Here is a 22080-nt window from a genome sequence, read left to right as displayed (position 1 = left end):
CCAAAATTAAAATTTTATTTTATCGTGATGACTTTTAATAATGTAAGGAGACGAATGGCCCTTGCTGTACTGGGCCTGCAGGTCTGGAGCCGTCTCTGGCGGGACCTTGTGCTCACAGCTGAGATGCTGGAGACACTCCCTTCGGCCCCAGGAGCTCACAGGCTGCGTGACACTTGCCGAGAGCGGGCACCTAGAGTCCTGACAGAAGGCAGCCTGGGGTCTGTGGGGGCAAGCGGGCAAACTCGGAGAAGGACCAGCACCAGCGAGGGCTTCCCTGAGAGCCGGGACCTAGGCTGGCTGGAAGGGCAAGATGGAGGGAACAGTACCTGCAGAGACCCTGAGGTCTGAGAGAGCTGGTGCAGACTCGCAGAAAGTGTTTGCAAAGAGCTTGGCCTGGGAGGAGACTCGTGAGGAAATGGTTGGCTCATGGAGGTCTTGGCAGGTGGCGAGTAGGGGTTGGGGTCTTATCTAGAGATCATTGCAGTGTGTGTGTGAGAGAGAGAGGGAGAGAGAGGACATTAGAATTAAAACCCCTGCCAGTGAGAAGGCTGGGTTCACCCTGAGGACAGTGAAAGGTGAGTCCGTGCTGGTGTGGGAATTCGGGGCGCCGCGTGGAGGCAGGGCCCTGGGGACCAGCATGTGGGTGGGTTCAGAGGTGGGGGCCCCTCCTCCTCCCCAGCCACCTGCAGTCCCACACTCTATTTCCACCCTCACCCCCAAAACTTCCACAGGTTAAAAATCTCAGCTCCATGTTCTGGCTGCAGCTGGGGGGAAATGATTTCAGAGCCTGCTGGCGTGGAGCCATTTTTTTTCTGCAGCAATTTCCCCGTTGGAAGTTGTTAAAGGAAGTGGCGAGCGCTGGCTGGGATCAGTCCCAGCCCTGAGCGGTGGGTGCTGCAGAGGCCAAGACCGCAGGCCCGGAGTCCCGGGCCACAGGGTCCCCGGAGTGAGCCCTTGCTGGTGGCGCTTTCTGAAGCGAAGATGGAGGCGAGTTCGGTAAGGGGTTTTTGTTCTGGCCCCCACTGGGCAAATTTCTCTTTCCTCTACTACCCTCGCGTTCCTGTGTTTAAGTCCGGCCTTCTCGGGATGCCTGCGTGGCTCGGTCGGTTGGTTAAGCGCCTGAGTCTTGATTTCGGCTCGGGTCATGACCTCATGGTCCGTGGTTTCGAGCCCTGCGTTAGGCTGCATTGTCAATACAGAGCTTGCTTGAGATTGTGTGTGTGTGTGTGTGTGTGTCTCTCTCTCTCTCTCTCTCTCTCTCTCTCTCTGTCCCTCCCCCCACTCGTGCTGTCTCTCTCAGAATAAATAAATAAACTTAAAAAAAAAAATTTAAGTTCGGTCAGGCCTTCTCTTGGGGATGGGGAAGAAGGCTACCTGCCGCCTGCCGCCATCTTGGTTTCCCACTGGGGGGGAGTTGGCCATAGCTCCGTGTGGGCTCCGGCGGGTGGGCTGTAAGAAGCAGGAGGCTGTGGAAGATTAAACCAGAAAAGTGAGCTGGTATTTGGCTCCTGGGTTCAGCTTTAATCCTTGTGAGTCCTCCTGCCCTTCTGCCCGGCCTCTCCTCCTGTTCCCTCTTCCCGTCATCCCCACCCTCTCCCTGGGGGAGCCAGAGGCCCCACTGTTCCAATAGCCTTGCTCTTTGGCAGCTGGGAGCCTCCTCTGAAGGCAGCACACACCCTCATCAGGCCGCGTGGAGGGATCTGCACCAGCCTGTGGGCCCCGGCGGCCCCCAGAGGTCTTGCTCCGGAGGATTTAAGGTCTCAGTACCGCTCAGTGGGATGGGGAGACAGAGGCCCCGGGTGGTGGGCTGGCGTGCCGGTGTCACCTAGCCAAGAGCTAGAGTTGGGATGTGAAGGGAGGCAGCATTTTGTGTTTGTACCGTCCTGTGTAATCCTTACACCTGGGGTGGGGGGGAGGGGGAGGCACCTCGATCCCCCCTCTCATAGCTGAGCAAACTGAGATTCAGAGAAGTTGAGTGACCTGGCGGTGTCACACAGGTCTTCCCTCCTTGACTCAGTTTCTTATCTAGAATAGCCCAGCCTGGGGTTACTGTATGTAGTTTGTATAATTGAATTGATCTCTTTCTCTTTCTCTCCTTCTCCCTCTTCCTCCCTCCCTCTATCCCTCCTCCTTTTCTTCCTCCCCTCCTTCCCTCTTTCCTTAATATCCATTCATTCTACATCCTTTGATCACTTACCCATATTAATTACTGCTGGGGACTAATTGATGAACAAAATACAGTCTTCCCTGGGGGCGTATAGGGTGGTCTATAGATAACCAGTCTGTTATAGATAAACAGTCTACAGATAACCACCATGGAAGCAGACTGATGGGCCCCAAGGGCAGAAGGGCTGAGATGGGGCATGATACAGAGCTGAGGGCAGGGCGGCCTTGTGTTTTTTTTGTCTCCACCCAGCCATGCACTCGTTTGGTGTGCATTTAGCTCCTGCTGTGTTCCAGGGCCTGTAGTAGGTGCTGCACTTGAGTTCCCGTCCTCACTGAACTTGCATACATCCGTCTCTCCAATTGATGACGTGATTTATTTTCTGACTCTGAGCCATGGTGCCCTCTTTTAAGCTTCAAGTGTGAAGTTGCCCCTGGTTTCTAGAAATCTGAAAAGATTAGAGCAGGACTGTTCTGGTAGCCCCGTACTGGTTCACATCTTTGAATGGGAGCCCATCTCCTTGATCCTTTGGATTGCAATTAGACTGCAGATGCCACGTGGGCAGAAATCTGGCTCTTTTGTTCACTGTTCTGTCCCTGCTGCCTGGCATGCCGAAGGTGTCCTTGTTGAATGAATGAATTCCGATCAGATCATCCAAAGAGTTGTGGTCTGTTGGGCCGAGGCGTCTCAGGAGCTTTCTCGTGTGGGCTAGTGAGGGTTGAATTGCAGGGGTCTCTTGGGGGAGGTGACTGGAGGCTGCCGAGGGCCCGCTGAGGTCCCAGTTCCTGAGCTGCCTCTGTTCTTTGGTGAGGGGCTGGCCTCGGCAAGGCTGTGTGCCTGTAGCCCCACTCTGAGATGACTTTGCCTCTGGGGCCACTCAGCTACTGGGCTGTCAGATTGTGTTCCGTCTCTCCTCCTCTGGGGACTGGCCTCAAAGGCAAGATTGCTTTAGAGCAGACCTCACCAGCCAGATATCATTGGGAAATTCTTGTGTCAACACCACACTGTTTTAATTATTGTAAACAAAAATCCCTTCTCTTACTAACCTTCTTTAAAAAAAAAAAAATCAACATACATGTTTTGGTGGCTCTATTCTCATCTGTATGTTTTTGGGCAGGTACTAAGATTGGAAATAGCTCAGAACCTGGTGTGGGGAGGCGGACAGAAACTTCACTTTGCCCCTTGCTAATGGACAAGTCCCTTACCTCTCAGCCTCTCTGGTTCCTTATCTGTCAGTTCTCTAGCTAGATACTCAGTCACTTGTGATTCCTTCTACTTCCTTAATCTCCACATTTGATTGGCTGGCTCCATTTCCAAATGAATATCCCAAATCCACCCATGTCTCTTTTTCATTACTGTTGCCTCTGCCCGCCGCCTCCCCCCCCCCCCCCCCCCCCCCCGCCGCCTACTGAGCTACTGCATGGACTTGTGCAGTAGCACCTACATCACTCTCTATCTACTCTTGCCCTCTCCTTCATTTCATTTTTCGTAAGCCAAGAGTGATTTTTCTTAAATATCTTTCTTTTCTGATCGTCTTTCTTTTCTGAATACAGCCCTTCATTTAATGGCTTGCGCTCAGCATAGAACCCAAGCCCCTTCACCATTACCTTCAAGGCTCTGAAATATTTGGCATCTGCCTCCTCCTTCCACACTCCTTCTCCCGCCCCTCCTCACTCTTCACCTTGTGTTAGAACACGTCCGGTTTCCTGTCATGGCCAGGACCTTTGTATGTTCTGTTTCCTCTGCCTGGAAATTTCTATACTTTTAGGGCTAGCAACTTCAGAAGTCCACTCTTCAGAGAGGCCACCCTGTCTAAAATTAGATGCCTCCTATATCTGCCACTTTACTTCAGCATGCTCTTTCCTTTTTAGCGTTTACTCACCAATTTCAATTACATATTTTAGTGATTTTTCTAATTTGTTTTTTACTCTGTGTTTCCTGTTAAAATGCAAGCTCCCTAAAGAAAAAGACGGCATATTTTGTTTGCTGTTGTATTCTTAGCACAGAAGAGAGTCCCTGGCACACAGTTGGCATCCAGTAGCTGTCTGTTGATGAGATGGATGAAGGGGGGCGGGGGGAGTAGATGAATTCCGTGGTACCAGGGCACATAGTAAGTGCTTATGAGTACAAGCTGTTATATTCTCCTACTACTGGTTAGAACTTTTCCATGGCAAGTTCCAGTACCGACGGGCTTAAAGACTTTGGTCAGCCTAAGTGCTAGAAGTCCAGGATGGTCAGGATGCACTCAGATGACGCTGTTAGGGTATAGTTCTCAGCCAGGCCCACTCCACAGGGCAGGCCATCAAGGCACCGTCAAAGCAGCTAGGCCTCTTTCTGCCAGCATAGTCGGAGCGCTTGCCCGCACAGAAGGAGTGTTTCTTCCCCCAGAGCCGGAGCTGGAAAATCCCAGGGAAGGCCCTGAATGGCCTGGCTTTGGTCACGTGTTATGCCAAAACTAGTCACAGGGCCGGGAAGACCAAACACCCCTGTTGGTCCGCGCTGGGTCACGGGCTCAGCCCTTTAGCAGCGAGCCGGAGAGTCTAGGGGTCTGAAGGGTCAGGGCCACGTGCCCTCGGGAAGTGGATTCCTGGAGGAAAGTTAGCCCTGCTGACAGAAGAGGCGTGAATAAACGCCGTCGCCCCGCAGACGGCAAGAACTGTTGCTACTGCCACTACCGCAGTCCCCTCCCCGCCATCTCCACCCTCACTGGGAGCTCTCCATGGGGCTGGGTCATCTGGCTCTCCCGTGAGGGTCTCAGGGGTGACCACTGTGCCCCATTTCCATCAGTGAGCAGAACTCTCCTGTGTCTCTGTGGGAGACCGAAGGCCTCGGGCTCAGAGATGGTGCGTAAGGCCTAGACCCTGGCGGGGGCCAGCAGAAATCACATTTCTAGAATATAATCGGTGAGCCTAGCCCCTAGGTTTTGCTTTTTAATAACATTTCTCACTTTGTTCACTATGAAAGTAATGCATATTTACTTTGGATGGAACATATAGAAAAGCCAAAGAAATAAGTTATCTGTAATCCTTCATAGAGCTACTCGTTGCTTCTCGGCTTTTTAGGTTTTTTTCCCCTTAATATCCGGTAATTTACCTGGATGTACATTTTTAAAATGTGAAAGGCATGGAAATGAAAACAATAATACCCTTTGTGGATGGTGTACCCCTTAATTGTACTATTCCGTGGAAATGCTTTAAACATCTTGGTGCATTTCCTTCCAGTCAGCCTTCTTTGTTCGTTGGGTTTCCTTTTTTTTTTTTTCTTTTTTTAATGTAGCTTATTCATGAATTTATGCTATAATTCTTTTTCTTTTCTTCCTTTCTCCCTTCCTTTCTTTCTTTCTCCCTTCCTTCCTTCCTTCCTTCCTTCCTTCCTTCCTTCCTTCCTTCCTCTCTCTCTCTCTCTCTCTCTTTCTCTCTCTCTCTCTTTCTTTCTTTTATAGAAAGACTGCACACATGTGCATGGGCACAGGGAGAAAGAATCCCAAGCAGGCTCCCATGCCCAGCACAGAGCCCCTCCCTCCCTCCCTCCCTCCCTCTCTTTCTTTTTCTTTCTTTCTTTCTTTCTTTCTTTCTTTCTTTCTTTCTTTCTTTCTTTCTTTCCCTTCCTTCCTTCCTTCCTTCCTTCCTTCCTTCCTTCCTTCCTTCCTTCCTTCCTTCCTTTTTTTATAGAAAGACCACACACTTGCTCATGGGCACAGGGAGAAAGAATCCCAAGCAGGCTTCCATGCCCAGCACAGAACCCCACACTGGGGCAACTTCTCCTAACCGTGAGATCAGGACCTGAGCCAAAATCAAGAGTCAGATGCTTAACTGACTAAGCCACCCAGGTGCCCCAAGAATTTTTTTAAATTTTTTTTAATTTTTAAGTAATCTCTTCATCCAACATGGGGCTTGAACCCACAACCCCAAGACCAAGAGTCACATGCTCTATGCATGCCCCTATGCTAGAATTCTTCAGTGAGTATTCCCAGTATGTCTGGGACTGAGCTGTGAGCTTTACATTGAGTGTCTCATTCAGTCCTCCCAGTAACCTTATGAGATGATATCTTAAGGCATTTGGGCCGCAGTGACAAAAACAGCATGGAGTGGGTGACTTATAAACAACAGAATTTCTCTTTCATGGTTCTGGAGGCTGGGAAGTCCAAGATCAAGGACCCGGCAGAGTCAGTGTCTGGTGAGAAACCACTTCCTGGTTCATAGATGGCTGTCTCTGCAATGTCTTCACATGGTGGAAGGGGCCGGGCAGCTCTCTGGGGTCTTTTTTGTAAAGGCCACTAATCCCATCATGAGGGCTCCACCCTTTTAATCTAAACACATCCCAGAGGCCCCATGTCCTAATACCATCACACTGGGGATTAGGTTTGTTGGGGGGGGGGGGGGCTGAATACTTAGTCCATAGCCGGAGGCAATGCTTTTATCCCCAACGTATAATAGAGCTAGAGAAACTGACAGTGTCACTTACCTGAGGTCACCCAGATGGTACATGGTATGGCCAGGATTCACATCCAGGATATCTGGTTTCAAAGCAGGAGTCACAAAATACACACACACACACACACACCTACCTTAAATTCGCAGAGATAAGCATACCTGGGTGGCTCAGTCATGGATTCAAGCCCCTCATCAAGCTCTGCACTGACAATGCTGAGCCTGTTTGGGATATTCTCTCTCTCTCTCTCTCTCACCCCACCCCCACTTGCACTCTCAAAAATAAATAAATAAAAGGTTGAAAAAAAAAATTCCCAGAGATAGAACCACGTATGTGTTCCGAACTCTGTGAGGCCTGAACATTCTTCCTTTTTCAGAATTGCATTTCAAAGTAACGTTTTCCAAATCGAATTACAAATGTTCATCACAGAAAAATTTGAAAATAAAAAAGTAGCTCAAAAAAGAAAACAAAATCCCTCCGCAGCTCTACCAGCCACTGATAGCCAGCCCCTTAACTTCTTTTACATTTTTTTTTTTTTTTAAATGTATGTAGAGTAAAGTTCAGGTTGTCAGGGTATCGTTCTAAGAGCTTTGACAGCTGAGCTACATTTTTAATGGTTGTCCTGTGTGCCATCTAGGGCATCTGCTGTAGTTCATAGGACTCTTCCTGTGGTTGTCCAAACCACCCAGCCACAAATGTGTGAGAGCTCCAGGAAGGTGGGGGGGTAATTGGAATTCGGGTGGGGGTTCCCCAGATGATTCACCAAGAAGAGGGAGATGATCATGCTCCTGTTGACTCAGGTCAAACTTTCTGGAGGTGAGCAGCGAGGTGGGTAAAACTTCTCCGTCTGTGGTCTGATATCCTGAGTATCCTGGGTGCCTGCATCCCCAGGCCCCTGCCCCGAGGCCCGCCGGAGCCTGTGTGTCTCACGACCAGCACCTGCTCCGGGAGGTATGTGCTGACTCCCCGACTCCCAGGCACAAACTATTTTTGGCTGCAGTGACTGTTCACTAGTCATGAAAACAGAAACTCCTCTCCCTTTCTTGTCCTTCTCGGAGACACCGTACCAGGGGCTGGGGCTGCCGGGGACCCTGGGCTTGGGCCCCTCACCATGCATTGCCTGTGGAGCTGGGTGCTGGCCAAGGTTGCCAGGGGCACAGGGACCCCACCACCCGTGGTCTTGCGAGAAGCACAAAGCCTGGACCAGCCGAGGCTGGAGGGTTGCAAGGTAGGCTTTGGGGTCTGGGATCAGGTGGCCCTCCCGCAAGTCCCCAGAATGGGGACGTTTGGCTGGGCTCCAAGTCCTTGCGATGCCTCCTGCCTATAGAACGCGTCTGCAGAGTTCTAGATTGTGATTTCCATTTCACTGTTTTATTCCCTGACTTGCTTGAGGGAAAGTGGCTGGGGAACCATCAGGATCTTACTGAAATAGATCTTCCCCATCCTCCTAGAGAATGAATGATTTTTTGGCTTGTTCCTGCTTTTGGTTTGAACAGGATACATGCTTGTTTTGAGCCTGCTCTTTCTGCAGGGGGCTTAAGAAACTGAAGTTGTCCAGGCAGCCCCAGCCCTGCCTGTCAGTGCCTCTGGTCACCCAGGCCAGCAAGGCCAAAGGGGGGAGAGGCTGTGAGTGCTGGCTTTGGGGTTACACAGACCAGGGTCCCGTCCAGGTTCCGGCGCTCACTTGCTGTGGCCTAAGTGAGCGACTTAATCTCTCTGAGCCTCACTCTCCTTAGCTACCAAGCAGCTGTGCCCAGGCCCCTTCACGAGCAGTAGCAGTACCAGTAGCTGTTACGTTTATGACTAGACTGGGTGCAACTGGTTGTGGAAAGAGGAAGCATGGAGAGAAGCTGAGGAAGAATCAGCGTGCCTTGGCCCTGGGCAGTCTTAGGCCGCATCTCAGGACCTGGGTGTTGGGGTGTAGCTGCTGATAATGGGATTTGCTTCTGCTGCTGCTGCTTTTTTTTTTTTTAAGTTTATTTATTTACTTAGAGATCAAGCAGGGGAGGGGTAGAGAGAGGGAGAGACAGAGAACCCCAAGCAGGCTCCACGCTGTCAGTGTGGAGCCCGATGCGGGGCTCAAACTCACAAACTCGAGATCATGACCTAAGCCGAAAGCCAGGATCGGATGCGTAACCAACTGAGCACCGCCCCCCCCCCCCAGGAGCCCCTGCTTCTTCTTTTCCAAAAGAAGAAAAGTGTGCACAGTCATCAGTGGGTGTGGAGAGGGGTGGGCAAGAACATGGAGCTGAGAGTTCCTGCACACCTGCTGTCTTTTAAGCCACCGAGATGGAAGGGACTTGCCAGCCCTCTGGATTCCGTAGGGCTCTGGGCCCGTGAGGCAAGCACATGGCTTGGCATTCCTCAGGCTAGCGCCCTTGGAGGTGATTCTCAGGGCAGACCTCAGGGTTGCTCTTACCCTTGGCTCACCTCTTAGAGCAGCTCAGAAAAGCTGGCAGGCATGAAACTTTACATCAGGGTAAGGAATGCCTATAATGAAAAACCGTGAGCCCTCCTAGGAGCCCAGCACAGCCTGGTGATGCACACTGGCAGGGGTGTCTGGAAATCTGGGTCCTGGTCTTGGGCTGTTGTTCAGGGTGACCCAACACGTCCCCTCCCCTCTGTGGTCCTCCGATTTTTTCCTCCCTAAAATGAGAGTTGGACTAGATTATCTCTGAAGTCCCTTTTGAACTCTGCTCTTTGACTTTGGCAGAAGAAGGATTTATCCTCTTCTTCTTAACCTCATGAATCTCCATTAGCTCCTTTCGTGCCCTCAGACCTTGGTAGCACCAGTGATGTCCTCCTTGGCTTGAGTCTGAGACACCCAATTGGGCTCCATTGGGTTCCTATACTTTGAGGCCCTTTGTTGCTGTGGGGCAGGAGTTGTTTACAGGGTTTCTGGAAAACTACAGAGAAGGTTCTGCTTACCTCCAGGATCTCCTGACAGATCTTAGTCTCCTGGTTGGATGCCCGTGAGGTAGCTTGGAAACAATGCGGCCCCTGTTTTCCAGCAGAGCAACCTGGTTCTCAGGTCTCCAGCCTGGGCTCCCTTTCTGTGGCCCCGCGCATCCCCCACCCAGACAGACAGACAAACAAACAACCCCAAAGGACAGGCTGCATAACTGAACACTCGCACGTGCTGCCCCTCTGGTAGAGGGGTCTGTGATTCGGCTGGGGGCCCCAAGTTGGGACCCACTAGATTCCAAGCCTGGGGCCAGACATGTGCTGAGGCCCTAAGCGAAGCTGCTGTGTCCTAAGGCCCTGGTGCCAGTCTGGGGGCACTCTGGTGCTGTGGGCCTCTCTCTGTGCTGGCTGAACTCTGCTCCCGCCCTGCAGATACAGACGAGACAGAAGCAGGAGGCTAGTAGACTTGTCTGAATCCTTTTTTTTTCTTCTTCAATGTTTATTCATTTTTTAGAGAGATGGAGACAGAGCGTGAGCGGGGGAGGGGCAGCAAGCGAGGGAGACAGAATCCAAAGGAGCTCCAGGCTCTGAGCTGTCAGCACAGAGCCCAACCCGGGGCTCGAGCCCACAAGACTGTGAGGTCATAACCTGAGCCAAAGTTGGCCATTTAACCAACTGAGCCACCGAGGCGCCCCTTTGTGAATCCTCTTTTTAATGGTGTGTTTGGACAGGGAAGATTGAAGGGGCACCAGCAAGCAGTAAAGATGGCCGCAGCATGGCCGCTTCCGGAGCCCCTGTCGGTTTCTGTCAGTGCCTTTGCCCTTGGGAGAGCTGGGGTTTTCCATGAGGAGATACGTTTCAAACCAGACTCCGCTCCGCAGTTCCAGCACCCCCTTCCCCTCTCAGAGGTGCCCCTGTGGGGAGGGCACATCACACACCCACCCTTACTCAGTAGCCTCTCCTCACCCAGCCGTTGGGCTGGCTCGCATCCCCACCCTCTGCCACCCTCCCTGTCCTCCTGTCACCTGCTCTGTCAACCAGGGAGGGCCTGCAGCTCCGAGGAAGCTCTGTACCCCGCCCCCCCCCCCCCATCCTGCCCTACTTGTGCAGAGGAGGGACTTTCCTGTTTGCCAGTTCCCCAGAAGTCAAGCCTGTCACCTGAGGGTTCGCGTAGCTCTTCAGCTGCTGGCAAACCCTCCCCCTGTCCCACTCTGACCCCAGTCTTATCTTTGAACGTTCTCTCTTCCGTCTGATTCTTTGACAGTATTCCAGTCCTGACTTGAGTTGTACCGTGGCGTCTGGTGGACAATAGCGTGTTTATTTATTTTTTTCCATAATCAGCAAACATCCTGGGTGTAGAGAACCGCCCCCTGTAGGAGCCTGTCTCCTGTCTCCGTTTTGGAAGTAGCATGTCTTGAGGGGTAAGCCTGCGGCCCCGAAGCTGGGGTGAGTGTTTGTGTGTTTCTCTAATGCCGGACGCTTCTGGCTGTTTCTAGACAGCAGCCGGGAGGAGCAGTTTGAGAAGTGTGTGTTGATGACTCAGAGAAAGGTGACAAAGTGCAGGAGGCCTAGATGGCAGGTGTGGGCCTACCTCGAAGCCTCTCCTCTGCGTCCCCTTCTGCAGATTGTATGCTGGCGGGGGCTGGGGACCGGGGGGGGGGGGGGGGGGGGTGCTGGCCGGGGAGAAGACCTGTCAGCACAGAGGGAGGTAGGTGGAAAGGAAGGAGCAGTGGGGCTTAGGGCCGCGAGGAGATGGAGCCCAACATAGTTGACGTGTGTTTGTTGAGCGGCTCAGTGACCCACTGGATCAGGGCTTGCCAGACTGTGCCTCGTGGACCAAGCCCAGCCCCCCACTGGTTTTTGTACCGCCATGTAAACTAAGAATGGTTTTCACAGTTTTGACAGAGAGAAAAAAAGGGAAGACTGTTTGGTGACCTGACGGTTACGTGAAATTCAGATTTCAGTGTCCGTTATTAACGTTGTGTCGGAGTGTGTATTGTTGACGTGTTGTCAACGGCCGTGTTGGTGGTCTAATGGCCAAGCTGAGTACTTCTGACAGAGACGGTGTGGCCTGCAAGGCTGAAGATCATTCACTCTGTTCAGAAAAAGCTCGCCAATCCCTGCACCAGGTACCTCAGGGTTTATAGGAAGAAGAAATGGGGGCTGGGAGGCACAGGACTGGTTCTCCAGGAGGGTGGGGCCGGCCCCTGGGGTGATGGTGGCGGCTTGGAGATCTGGTCCTAGGCGGAGTTAGAAAGCGCCGGTTACATCCAGGGGGCACCAGGGGAAGGTAAGGCCTTGAAAGGACATGTGGAGAGAAGACCCTGGGAGGCCTCCTTTTTGCTTTTACCCCCGAAGCCAGAGCTGCACCCAGCTGGGCCCAGGGGAAGGGCCGTGCATGGAGCCAGGAAAACCAGATGTGACCTGTGATGCCAAGTAAACCCTGCCCTGGGCAAAAGAGCTCACTTTCTAGAGCGAATAGGCGGGCACCAGCGCAGGCAGGGCCAGCTGGCTGGGCACAGGGAGAGATGGCCACGCCTCAGCCTTACCAATCCGGCTGTGTGGTCTTGAGCAATTCACCTACCCTCTCTGAGCCTTATCACCCATCTCAGGATGTTGGGAGGATTGCAGCGCTGACCTCTGTAGTTCGTCTGGCACCCAGGAGATGCATAATAAATGCTCATCACTTCCCTTGGTTCTTGACCTGCTCCTCAGTGCTTCTCCTTTGACCTGTATTCCTCTACGTCCACACCTTACGCCGTCACTGCACCATCGTTCTGAGGCTGAGCCCAGACATACCAATGCATAGGCCAGAGACAGCCACTCCCTGGAGATTCCAGCCTGGTCCCCCACTCTGTGTGCCCCCACCCTGCCTTGGTGGGAGGGAGGGAGGCAGGCACAGACCTCCCATGGGACACCTGTGGGCTTGGGCTAGGCTGGGATTGAGTTGAAGGAGTGTGGGGCTCATGAGAAGATAGGCAGGGGTCAACCCCAGGGCACAGCCCTGCCCTTCCTGCCCTGGCCGCCAGACCTGCCTTCTGAACGGGGCATTCTCAGACACTTTCTTCCCTGGGCTACTTTGGCCAGACTTAAGGCCCTGTAGCCTGTCTTCTCTCACGGTCCCTACCCCGAGTGAGGTGGGGCGGGGGCATCAGGATCCCTTTTAAAAGCCCCCCCCCCCCCCCCCAGGTAATTCTAGGGTGCAGCCAAGGTTGAGAGCCACTGGTCTAATCCAGCCAAACCCACCCATCTTATAAGTGATGAAACCAAACCCCAAGAGAGGGATAGGGACTGGTCCAGGGTCACGGGATTCCACCGACCAAGTCTGGTCCTTCTTTCACGATGCTAGTCCAGCTGGGGAGTGGTGGAGAGAAGCCTTCCAGGAAGTGTCTGACTTCTCCCAGGAGCTGCTATTTCTCATTTCCCAGCCCTGGGATAGGAGGAGGCTGGGCCCAGAACCGGTCCATTGTCGAAGCCAGTGACCCCTGGACAAAGCCGACTGTTGATCTCCATGGAAACCCCAGAAGGCTGCCTGACCCAGGCCCTCGCTGCCTCGGCTCTGCCTGTGCCTCCCAGAATTTCCAACTATTGTTACCCAAGCCTCACTGTCCCTGTCCCTGAGCCCCAGCCGTGGGCAGAAGGCAGAGAGAGACACGGGGGCAGGTCTTCCCTTCCCAACTGGAGGCACGTGGGCTCCTAGCCTAGACTGCCATAGAAGCTGCCTTGCTCTTCTCCCTCTCTTTCCCCGGCCTGCCCCGCTGGCCTTAGAGGGGTGGACAGGGGTCTGAATCACCATGCACAGGGCTCTGGGGGTCTACCCCTGGCCCCTCCGGTGTGACCAGTCCCAGGGAAGCGTCTGCGGTGAAGGATCCTGGCCCTTTCCGGGAAGCTGGGGGATGTCCCTGTGCCCCCACACCAGAAATCCGGGTTCTGCAAATGGACCTGGAGAGCTAGCCCCACCGATGAGGTAGTCACTGCCTTTACTGACCCCTCCTGTGCTCTTGGCCCAGAAGGCTAAATAGAAACACAAAGTGTGGGTTTGCTTCTTGGGCTTCCTTTAATCCAGGACTTCACTGGAATTCTGCCTTGAGCTGCCCCAGCTTCTGTACATGGCCCACAAACAGGCATCGAAGCCCCTGGCATTTCTAGTCCTGACTGACCGCGGCGAGTGTGGACGGCTCTTGGTGTCGGCCGGCACAGGCTTCTAAGTATAGACCCCAGGCAGCCCCGTGGCTGCTGGTAAGTCCCAGGATACCATCTGATACTCAGCCTGGCCTCTGACACTAGCTGCTGTCAGCCGCTGAGGGGAGGGGACAGCTGTGTTCCGCCTAGCCCGGCCCTGCCTGCCGCTCTAGAGAACAGAACCAGCAGCTTAATTACCGTAGACTGGGAGCGACCTCAGCATTCAACCAACCCTCCTCTCTAATTGTTACCAGAAAGAATAACTTCACGTCACCTACTGGAGAACATGAACCGTGACTTGAGGGAACAGTGAGAGGCAGGAAGCCAGTGTTCTCTGGAGCTCTTTCTCTGTCCCGTGTCCTTGCTGCCCCACTTCTGTGCTCACGTGCTCACCGGAGGCTTGCCGGAGACAAGGCTTTGCATCCCCGGCAATGCCTGGGCGGCCGTGTCTTCCCTTCTCGGTTTCTAGTTCATATCCTCCCACCTTTTTTTTTTTTTTTTTTTAAGTTTGTTTATTTATTTATTTTTGGTAATCTCTATACCCAACGTGGGGCTCGAACTCAGGACCCCAAGATCAGGAGTCACCTGCTCTTCCAACTGAGCCAGCCAGGCGCCCCTCCTGTTCCATATTTTCTTCCTAGACAGAAGCTGGGGTGAGGTGGGCAAGAATTCTCCCCGTAGCAGACAGATTCTCTGCCCTCACCCCGACTCTAGGGTATGGCTTCTGGCCTCCAGGCAGGTGGGAGGCCCTCCTGGGACCTTGGGGCCTCTCACACCTGAGGGGTTTCCAAGCAGCTTTGCCCACCGGGTTGTCGGCAGGTGTAGAAGTTCAGTTGCAGCAGCGGTGTACCTGATTCCCTAATTCGCTTTCAGTGTAGAGATAATCCAGAGAAGTTGTACATGTTCCGGAATAACTTCCTAACACACTTGGCTGTGCCTGTCACTGTGGGTGGGCACATCACACCCGTGGGTGAGGTTTGGGGGTGCCAGTTGCTTAGGGCCACTCCCAGGGCCTGCACCTAGGCTCCCCTGGCCTGACTTGTCTAACTGGAAGTCCAGCTGAGAGCTGGGCGGATGCATTCTCTTTGTATACTGGTTCCCCTGGTTCCGGCCCGCTTCGTGCGCTTTCCCATCCTGACTGAATGAACTTCAGGTCTGAAATCATTTGTAGGTGTTGAAAGACCGGGGTACTTTGTTTTCGTGGTGGGGTCCCAGAGCCGGGGTGGATGCCTCACTAAGAAGGCCTGCCCCCACCCCCCTCCCCGGGCTACGTAGCTAAGGGCATTTACTGCTGGGCTGCTGCCCTCCCTCTTCATTTGCCTACAGAAATAAAGCTTTAGAAATTGCTGATCAGAACTTTGGGAGGCGTCAGGTTCTTTGCACAGGGCCTCCTTGCTGGGGTCCGGAGGCACGTGTAACTCCTGGATGTGATTGTTTGGTCTGCACAGCCTTGCATTACGTAAAAATTGCCACCACGTAAAAATAAAGTAAAACTCTAGGGGCGCCTGGGTGACTCAGTCGGTTGAGCGTTTGACTTCGGCTCAGGTCATGATCTCATGATTTGTGGGTTTGAGCCCCGCATCGCACCCTGTGCTGACAGCTCAGAGCCTGGAGCCTGCTTCGGATTCTGTGTCTTCCTCTCTCTCTGTCCCTCCCCAACTCACATTCTGTCTCTGTTTCTCAAAAATAAATACATGTTAAAAAAAAAATTTTTTTTTTTTAAATAAAAAAAGAAAAAACTCCAGATTTCTTCAGAGTAAGATCTGGCAACCCTCCCCTAGCCTCCCCTCACACCCCTGCACTGAGTGAAAGCAGAGGGTAGGTTTCCCGTTAGCTTGGACCTTGCTGCTGTTGGATTTCTTGTTGTCCAGTAAAGGAGAGAAGTGTTTCTACTACTTCTGTCTCCGTTAAAAGATAGATCAAAAGGGCCACAGCCCCACTGGTCTCACTTCTTCCCAAGGCCTGGCCCTGAGGCTTGTGTATTTGAGACCCTTACTCTACCAGGTGATTTGCTGACTGGTGGCTCACTTCGTTAATGGCAGCTTTTAGGTAGAGCGGGGTGGTCCCTCTCTCCGGTGATCCAGCCCTGCAGGGAGGAGGGGTTAGGTGAAGTTTTGGGGTGATGATGGGGTGGTCCGGAGCCGATGGCCAAGAAAGAATTCTTGAAGATGTCTTGGTGCAAAAAGCTGATTTTATTAAAGCACGGGGACTGGACCCATGGGCAAAAAGAGTTGCGCTGGGGTCCTCATTATATACCTTCAGGTTGGGAAGGGGTCGGGGATAGAGTAAGTCTCCAAGGTTTCTAGGACCCTGAGGGGCTAGCTGTTGCTAGGGAAACACCATTTATCACAGTTTAATAAAGCCTCAGTCATGAGATCCTTCAGATGGATATTGGGGCCAGTAAGCTGGGAGCATGATTGCCAGCATAGATCTTGGGGCAGTTGAGATAAAGGCAGTGGAGTTACCAGATCCTCGAAGTTGGGATAATGTTAAACTCAATTTCCCTTTGGCCCCCAGCAAAGTGTCATCATCGAGGCAGCTGAGCTCCTAGAGGGTGGTTACCATTTTCAAGGACTTGTCAGTGGGCTGTAGGCAGTAGGGGAATTTAATTTTCGTTTGCCTTAGTTGCCCACATTCCCGTGGCAAGCACTGAAACCCCTTTGCTTTGTTCTTGGGTAGCCAGGAGTGTCCAAGGAACATTCCACCTGGGGTGTGTGTGCGTGTGTGCGTGCACGCCAGCCTGTATCTTGCCCTCGGCTTGTCCCACGCTCCCTCATCATTAGGGGGAATGGAAGGAGCAGTCAGAAATGACGCTGATGTATGCCCGCACTCTCATTTCGCGGAAGGATGTACATAGTTCACACCTCTGGAAAGCCATGCTTGTCCTGGTGATGAAGTTTTGGGGTGGTGGGGGGTTCGTGGGGTCCGGAGCCAACGGCCAAGAAAGAATTTTTTGAAGACCTCTTTGGTGCAAAAAGGTGATTTTATTAAATAAAGCACGGGGACAGGACCCGTGGGCAGGAAGGAGCTGCGCTGGGGTTGTAAAGAGTGGCTCCTTATATACTATGAAGTGGGGGGAAGTAACATCAAAAGGGAGATCTCCAGAGGGACTTGGGTACACTAAAAAGGACTCCTAAGATGCCTGAGGCCTTGCTGTTGTCTAGCTCAGGTGGTTTTCCCTGTAGTAAGACATTAACGTTAGGACGGTCAGGGTGTTCCTGGAGAAATGTTCTACCCTGTATTTGCCTCAAGTGTTTGTCAATGGGCGGCAGGTTAGGAAATTTAATTTTACCTGCCATTTTCTTCTCGCCTGTGTTCCCCACATCACTATGGAAGGGGGATGTTGGGCTGCAGGAAACTGAGTCTACGGGTTTCTGGAGATAAGGCTACTGATAAGGTCGCCTTTTTCTTGTAATTTACTGAGATATTTGCACACTGATGGAGACTTCTGGCTCACATGACTGTAGTCTCTATCAGTTAACCGTTTGTCTCCTTTCATTCGCCCTTGGGCAGCCAGCAGTACCTGAGGAGTATCTCACACATCCCACCTTGGAGGGGGTCTGTGCTAGCTTGTATCTGGCCCTCAGCCTGCCTTTTGCTCCCTCATCACTGGGAGAGGCAGGGGCAGCTCCAATTTAAGTACGATCCTGGACGGACCCTTCTATCCCAGTACCCCCACCCATTTTTTTTTTTTTCTTAAGGGAATGGATTTCAACATATTCTTTTCTCTTTTCTAGGGGGTTACTTCACTTGATAGAGAACAAAGAGTTTCCATTTCACCGTGTAGTTTGCTTTTCAGAAAACAGGTAGAAATTAATTCCTTTAATTTACTTTGAAAAAAATTATTAATTCCCCCCCCGCCCCGCCGAGGTAGTCGTGGCATCCCAAGGCTTTGCCAGGTTCGGGAATGACGGCAGGGAAGAGTTGAGGGAGCCCTGGGATCCAGCCATGTAGGTTTCAGTTCTGGCCGGCCACTCATTAATGGTCTCTCAGGCTCAGGGAAGGTGCACTTGACAGCATGACCCTTGCTGATTTGTCCAGACTGGAGATCCTACATAAAGCACTGGGCGCATCGTACTGGTAGATGGTCCGTAATAATAAATGCACTTACTGTGTTTGGGAGCTGGAAACTTGGTGTGTGGGGGGAGGAGAGGAGTAGAGAGACAGAAAGAAAGAAGTGAAGACAATCTTTATTTGCGGGACAGTTAGATCTGGGATTGGGCTTCTAGGCTTGTTTAGGAATCCCACTTGAGAACTGCTGAGTCATCACAGCCTTGGGAAGGTGCGCGTTTCGTGAGAACTGAGGACGCTCCAGGGAAAGACCTTGCGTTGTTTTGTGCGGTTGTGTAAATGTCAACGTCACTTTGATTCGTGACAATATTGCCAAATTGCTTTTCGCGGTAAAATGAGGGGCAAAGAGATCAAAACTGCATTTTGTTGAAGAGTGTCCCTGAGGCCAGAGGAGGGAGACACGATTGAACAAAAGCTGCTTCTCCGGGGGCCCTTTATCTCCCCAGCCTGCTGTCTGCGCTGTTCTTATCAGCAGTTTCCTGTGAGGCTCTAGTTTTATCATCTGGAAGGATTTCTGACAAGCAAGGGTTTGCCCAGCCGATGGCGAGCGGTTTGGTGCTTTTTCGTGTATGTCTGTTTTTCTAAATTTTGATGTGAATCATTCTAAACAGCCGTCAGAGTCTTGTCCACAACCATGGAGATTGAAGAATATGCAGACAAGACATAAAGGTGGGGATGGGGAGGATATGGCCAGACCCCAGGCCTCAGCTGTGGCCCCCACCACCAGCATTACAAAGCCCCCAAACCATTGCTGTAATGACTCACAGACTGTACCTTCATCAGAGTCAGTTTTTTAAAAAAAAAATTGTTAATATTTATTTGTTTCTGAGACACAGAGAGACAGAGTATGAGTGGGGGAGGGGCAGAGAGAGAGGGAGACAGAATCAGAAGCAGGCTCCAGGCTCTGAGCTGTCAGCACAGAGCCCGACACGGGGCTTGAACTCACAAACCGTGAGATCATGACCTGAGCCGAAGTCCATCACTCACCCGACTGAGCCACCCAGGCGCCCCCATCAGATTCAGTTTTGACACCTAAGTCTAAGATTTACAGCAGCATGAATTGACAATAACCTTACTGTTTTATTTATTTATTTGCTTATTTAAGTTCATTTAAGTTTGTTTATTTATTTAGAGAGAGCGAGAATCCCAAGCAGGCTCTGTGCTGTCAGCGCAGAGCCTGACCCGGGGTTTGATCTCACAGTTCATGAGCCATGAGACCTGAGCCGAAATCAAGAGTTGGACACTTAACCGATTGAGCCACCCAGGTGCCCCAATAACCATCACTCTTTTAAAAGAAAATTACACAGCTTGCCAAAATCAGTGATAATCATCTTAGGTTCTCAAGAGCTGCGGGTTTTATATGAATCATTTGATGTGGGATGTCTGGACTTCCCTGATACATAGAAAATCTGGAAACTGTAGAAAGGGGCCAAAGAAGAAGAAGGGGAAGGGAAAGGGGAAGAGCGCCGAGCTCCCTTCCCCCCACCCCGTTCGGTAGCTCTTTGAGCTTTCTCTATGCTAGGCCATTGTAGTGACTTGTTTTTATGTCGGTCACCTGCGAGCCATTTGAGGCCAGAGATCTGTCCCATCCTTCTGTGTGTCTGCTCCAGGCTTGGTATCACATCTGGCTCAAAGCAATCAGTGCCGGAGGGGGTTCCCTCCTCCTTGATGAGGAGAAAGAGCACAAGCTTTGAAGTCAGGCCTTGATTCAAATATTCACTCTCTGTATTAGTTTTCTGTTGCCGCAGAGCAAATAACCACAAGCATCCCCAATTTATTAGCTCACAGTTGTGTAGGAGGAAGACTGGATGGCTGTGTTCAGGTGGGCTCAGCCAGCTTCCCTGCGCGGGGTCACCGGGCCGAGAAAGTCAAGGTGTTAGCAAGGCTGGCCTCTTACCTGGAAGCTTCAGTAAGAAGCCACGTCCACGTGCATTCAGGTTACTGGCAGAAGCCAGTTCCTTACAGCTATAGGTCTGAGGCTCCCTTTGCCTTGCTGGTCGGCCAGGGGCTACTCTCTGCCCCAGAGGCCCCCTGCGTCCCTTGTCACCTGGCCGTCCATCGTCAAAGTCTGCGTGGAGCCCTTTTCACACTTGGGCCTGTCCCTTCCTCTCTGCCACCTTGAACCCTTGAAAGGTTTTGACTGAGAAATAAGGCAAGGATAGTAAGTGCCTACACAGTGCTTGGTGAGGGTTAATTCTTTTTCATCCTTCTCTTTGTTAAGCCAATTTCACTTGAAATCTGTCTTGTCTAATTCAGATTAGCAGAATTGTAAAGGGCCTTCTTTATCTGAAGTTGTTATCATTCTAAAAAGTTGTCATGATTCATCATTCTTCTGTGCAGAGAAATAAAAAGAAACAGGCGGGCACCATGCCCTCATCGTAACTTTTCTGGGTTTTTTTCTTCCTTCCCCCACCCTGGCCCTGAAGCTTTTGGTCTACCTCAGCTGCTGTCTCTGGTAGCCCTGGGGGTGGGGGTGAGAGCTGGCTGCCCGTGTCCTCTGACAAGTGGAGGCTTCTGGGAGGCGGACCCGCCAGCACCTGGCCCCTGCCACTCAGCAGGGGAGCCCAGCCCTGGCCACGGGGAGGATGAAGAGGGCTCCAGGGCTGGCCTGACTGCTCACCGGCTCTCTGCCGGTCTTTTCTGTGCTTTCTCAGGAGATCCTCAGCGAGCTCACACTGGATGCCCTGCTGGACATGAATGAGGTCAAGGTGAAGGAGACGCTGAGGCGCTACGGGGCCAACGCCGAGGAGTGTGGCCGCCTGCAGTACGCCCTCGCCTGCCTGCGGAAAGTGACAGGTCTGGGTAGGTAGGACCGGCCTCCCCGGTGCTAAGGCCAGCCCCGTCGGCTCCCTGTCCCTCTGCCTGGGCTTGAACGCCAGCCTTCCCTCCCCAGGCCTGTCCTGGTTCCCTGGGGCCCCTGCCTTTGCTGAGGCCAGTGATGGGGGTGGGGCAAGCGTGGCCCAGGGTTTCTGAGGCAACTTGGAAAAGCCAGAGAGTGCGTGCTTGGCCTGACCTGAGATAGAGGGTTTGCATCCCTACTGCTCAGCCTAGTATGAACCCAGGGAAGCTTTTGCACATTGTTAGAGACCCCACACTGGTCCACTGGGTGAGCCCTGTGCGATTTTCCCTCTTCTGAGCACGTCTGTTGGGCTCAGAACCCCCAGTGGCTCCCTGCATTCCAGCCCTCTCGGCACCCCGAGCTCACCCCCAGCCTGCCCCCTGCCTTCTCCTGCTCCCATTGGCTGCGGGGCTGTGTGCTCAGATGAGAGAAACTATGGTGTTTCAGCTGTGAGTGTGGACGTGGCCACTCCAGGCAAAGTGGGTAATCCTGGTATTACGATGAGTTCCTTGAGAGTTATTTGCGGGCTTTCTAAATCTTGCCTTGGAAACAACTTCAAACACTGTGACTTAACATGCTCAGTACCACACCAGTAAGGCTTTAAAGTGAGCCTAATGAATGGAATTAGCCCCGTTTTTAATTGTCGGAGCCACCTGTCTTATTTCTGGCTCCCTGAGGCTCAAGGAAGGTACTGAAGTTTATATGCTGCTCTATTTTTTTTTTTTTTCCCCTCCCAGAGGGGATTGGGCTTGATTTCTGTCTCGGCCCCATTATACCGAGTCCTCCTCTGACACAGAGCCTAGCGTGGAGAGCTTCACTCGGTTCAGAAGACCTCCATGTACCAGGCCTCCCAGCACGTGCCAAAGAATAAACGTGAGAGAGACGTAGCCTGCGTTCGCGTCCCCACTCACAGAGGGGACTGAGCCCAGAGAAGGCAAAGGCTTAGCCACGGACACACAGCAGTCAGTGGCAGAGCCAGAATTCCAGCCTCAGTCTTTGTTGGCAGCAGGGTTGTTTCCACGTTGCGGAAATGTAGAACAACTTGGTACCCAAGCTGGGACCGTGGGGTGACTCGTCAGCCTTCCCTCCCTGTGCCCAAATGGTAAAGAACTGTGGAGGCACCAGCCATTGAGGGATGGTGACCCATTTGTATTAGGAAGGTTCCTGTCTGCCCGTCCTAGGTGCCAAGATAGGGAGATCACTGACTCATCAGGCACTAAATTTATTAAGTCAGGCGCTTGACGTGTATGTGGCGACACCCTTCTCAGCAGTGGTGGTAAGTGCCTGTTGTAGCTAGACCATCGGAAGCATTGGGTGAATTGTCCAGGGTCCCACAGCTGGCACGCGGCAGGGCTGGGCTTCGAACTCGTGTTTCTTCCTCAGAGGGTGCTTTTTCTACCATGCCCCAGAGGAGGCCTATGGGGAGGAGGGGGTCTTTTCCGTGTCCTTCTCGTCTGGTTTCAGCTGTGGTACCCCTACGTCCCCAAGA

General features: G+C 52.4%; 1 protein-coding gene across 7 annotated transcripts in view; it reads left to right on the top strand.

The window, feature by feature from the left end:
• The window catches only part of KSR1 (kinase suppressor of ras 1), a 162556-nt gene that overhangs the window by 94008 nt on the left and 46468 nt on the right, over nucleotides 1–22080 (top strand). For 5 of the 7 annotated variants that reach the window (XM_030294745.1, XM_030294746.1, XM_030294747.1 and 2 more), the window contains exon 3: nucleotides 20407–20554. In XM_030294745.1, the coding sequence (XP_030150605.1) occupies nucleotides 20407–20554 (148 nt within the window). Of the gene's footprint in view, nucleotides 1–7660; nucleotides 7824–10746; nucleotides 10921–20406; nucleotides 20555–22080 lie in introns of those variants that run through there. The other 2 variants (XM_030294751.1, XM_030294753.1) reach the window with 2 other exon arrangements.

This window comes from Lynx canadensis, chromosome E1, assembly GCF_007474595.2.
Source record: "Lynx canadensis isolate LIC74 chromosome E1, mLynCan4.pri.v2, whole genome shotgun sequence".
Classification (NCBI taxonomy): domain Eukaryota; kingdom Metazoa; phylum Chordata; class Mammalia; order Carnivora; family Felidae; genus Lynx; species Lynx canadensis.
Note: the sequence above shows the minus strand (reverse complement) of the source record. Positions and strands in the feature narration are given on the sequence as shown.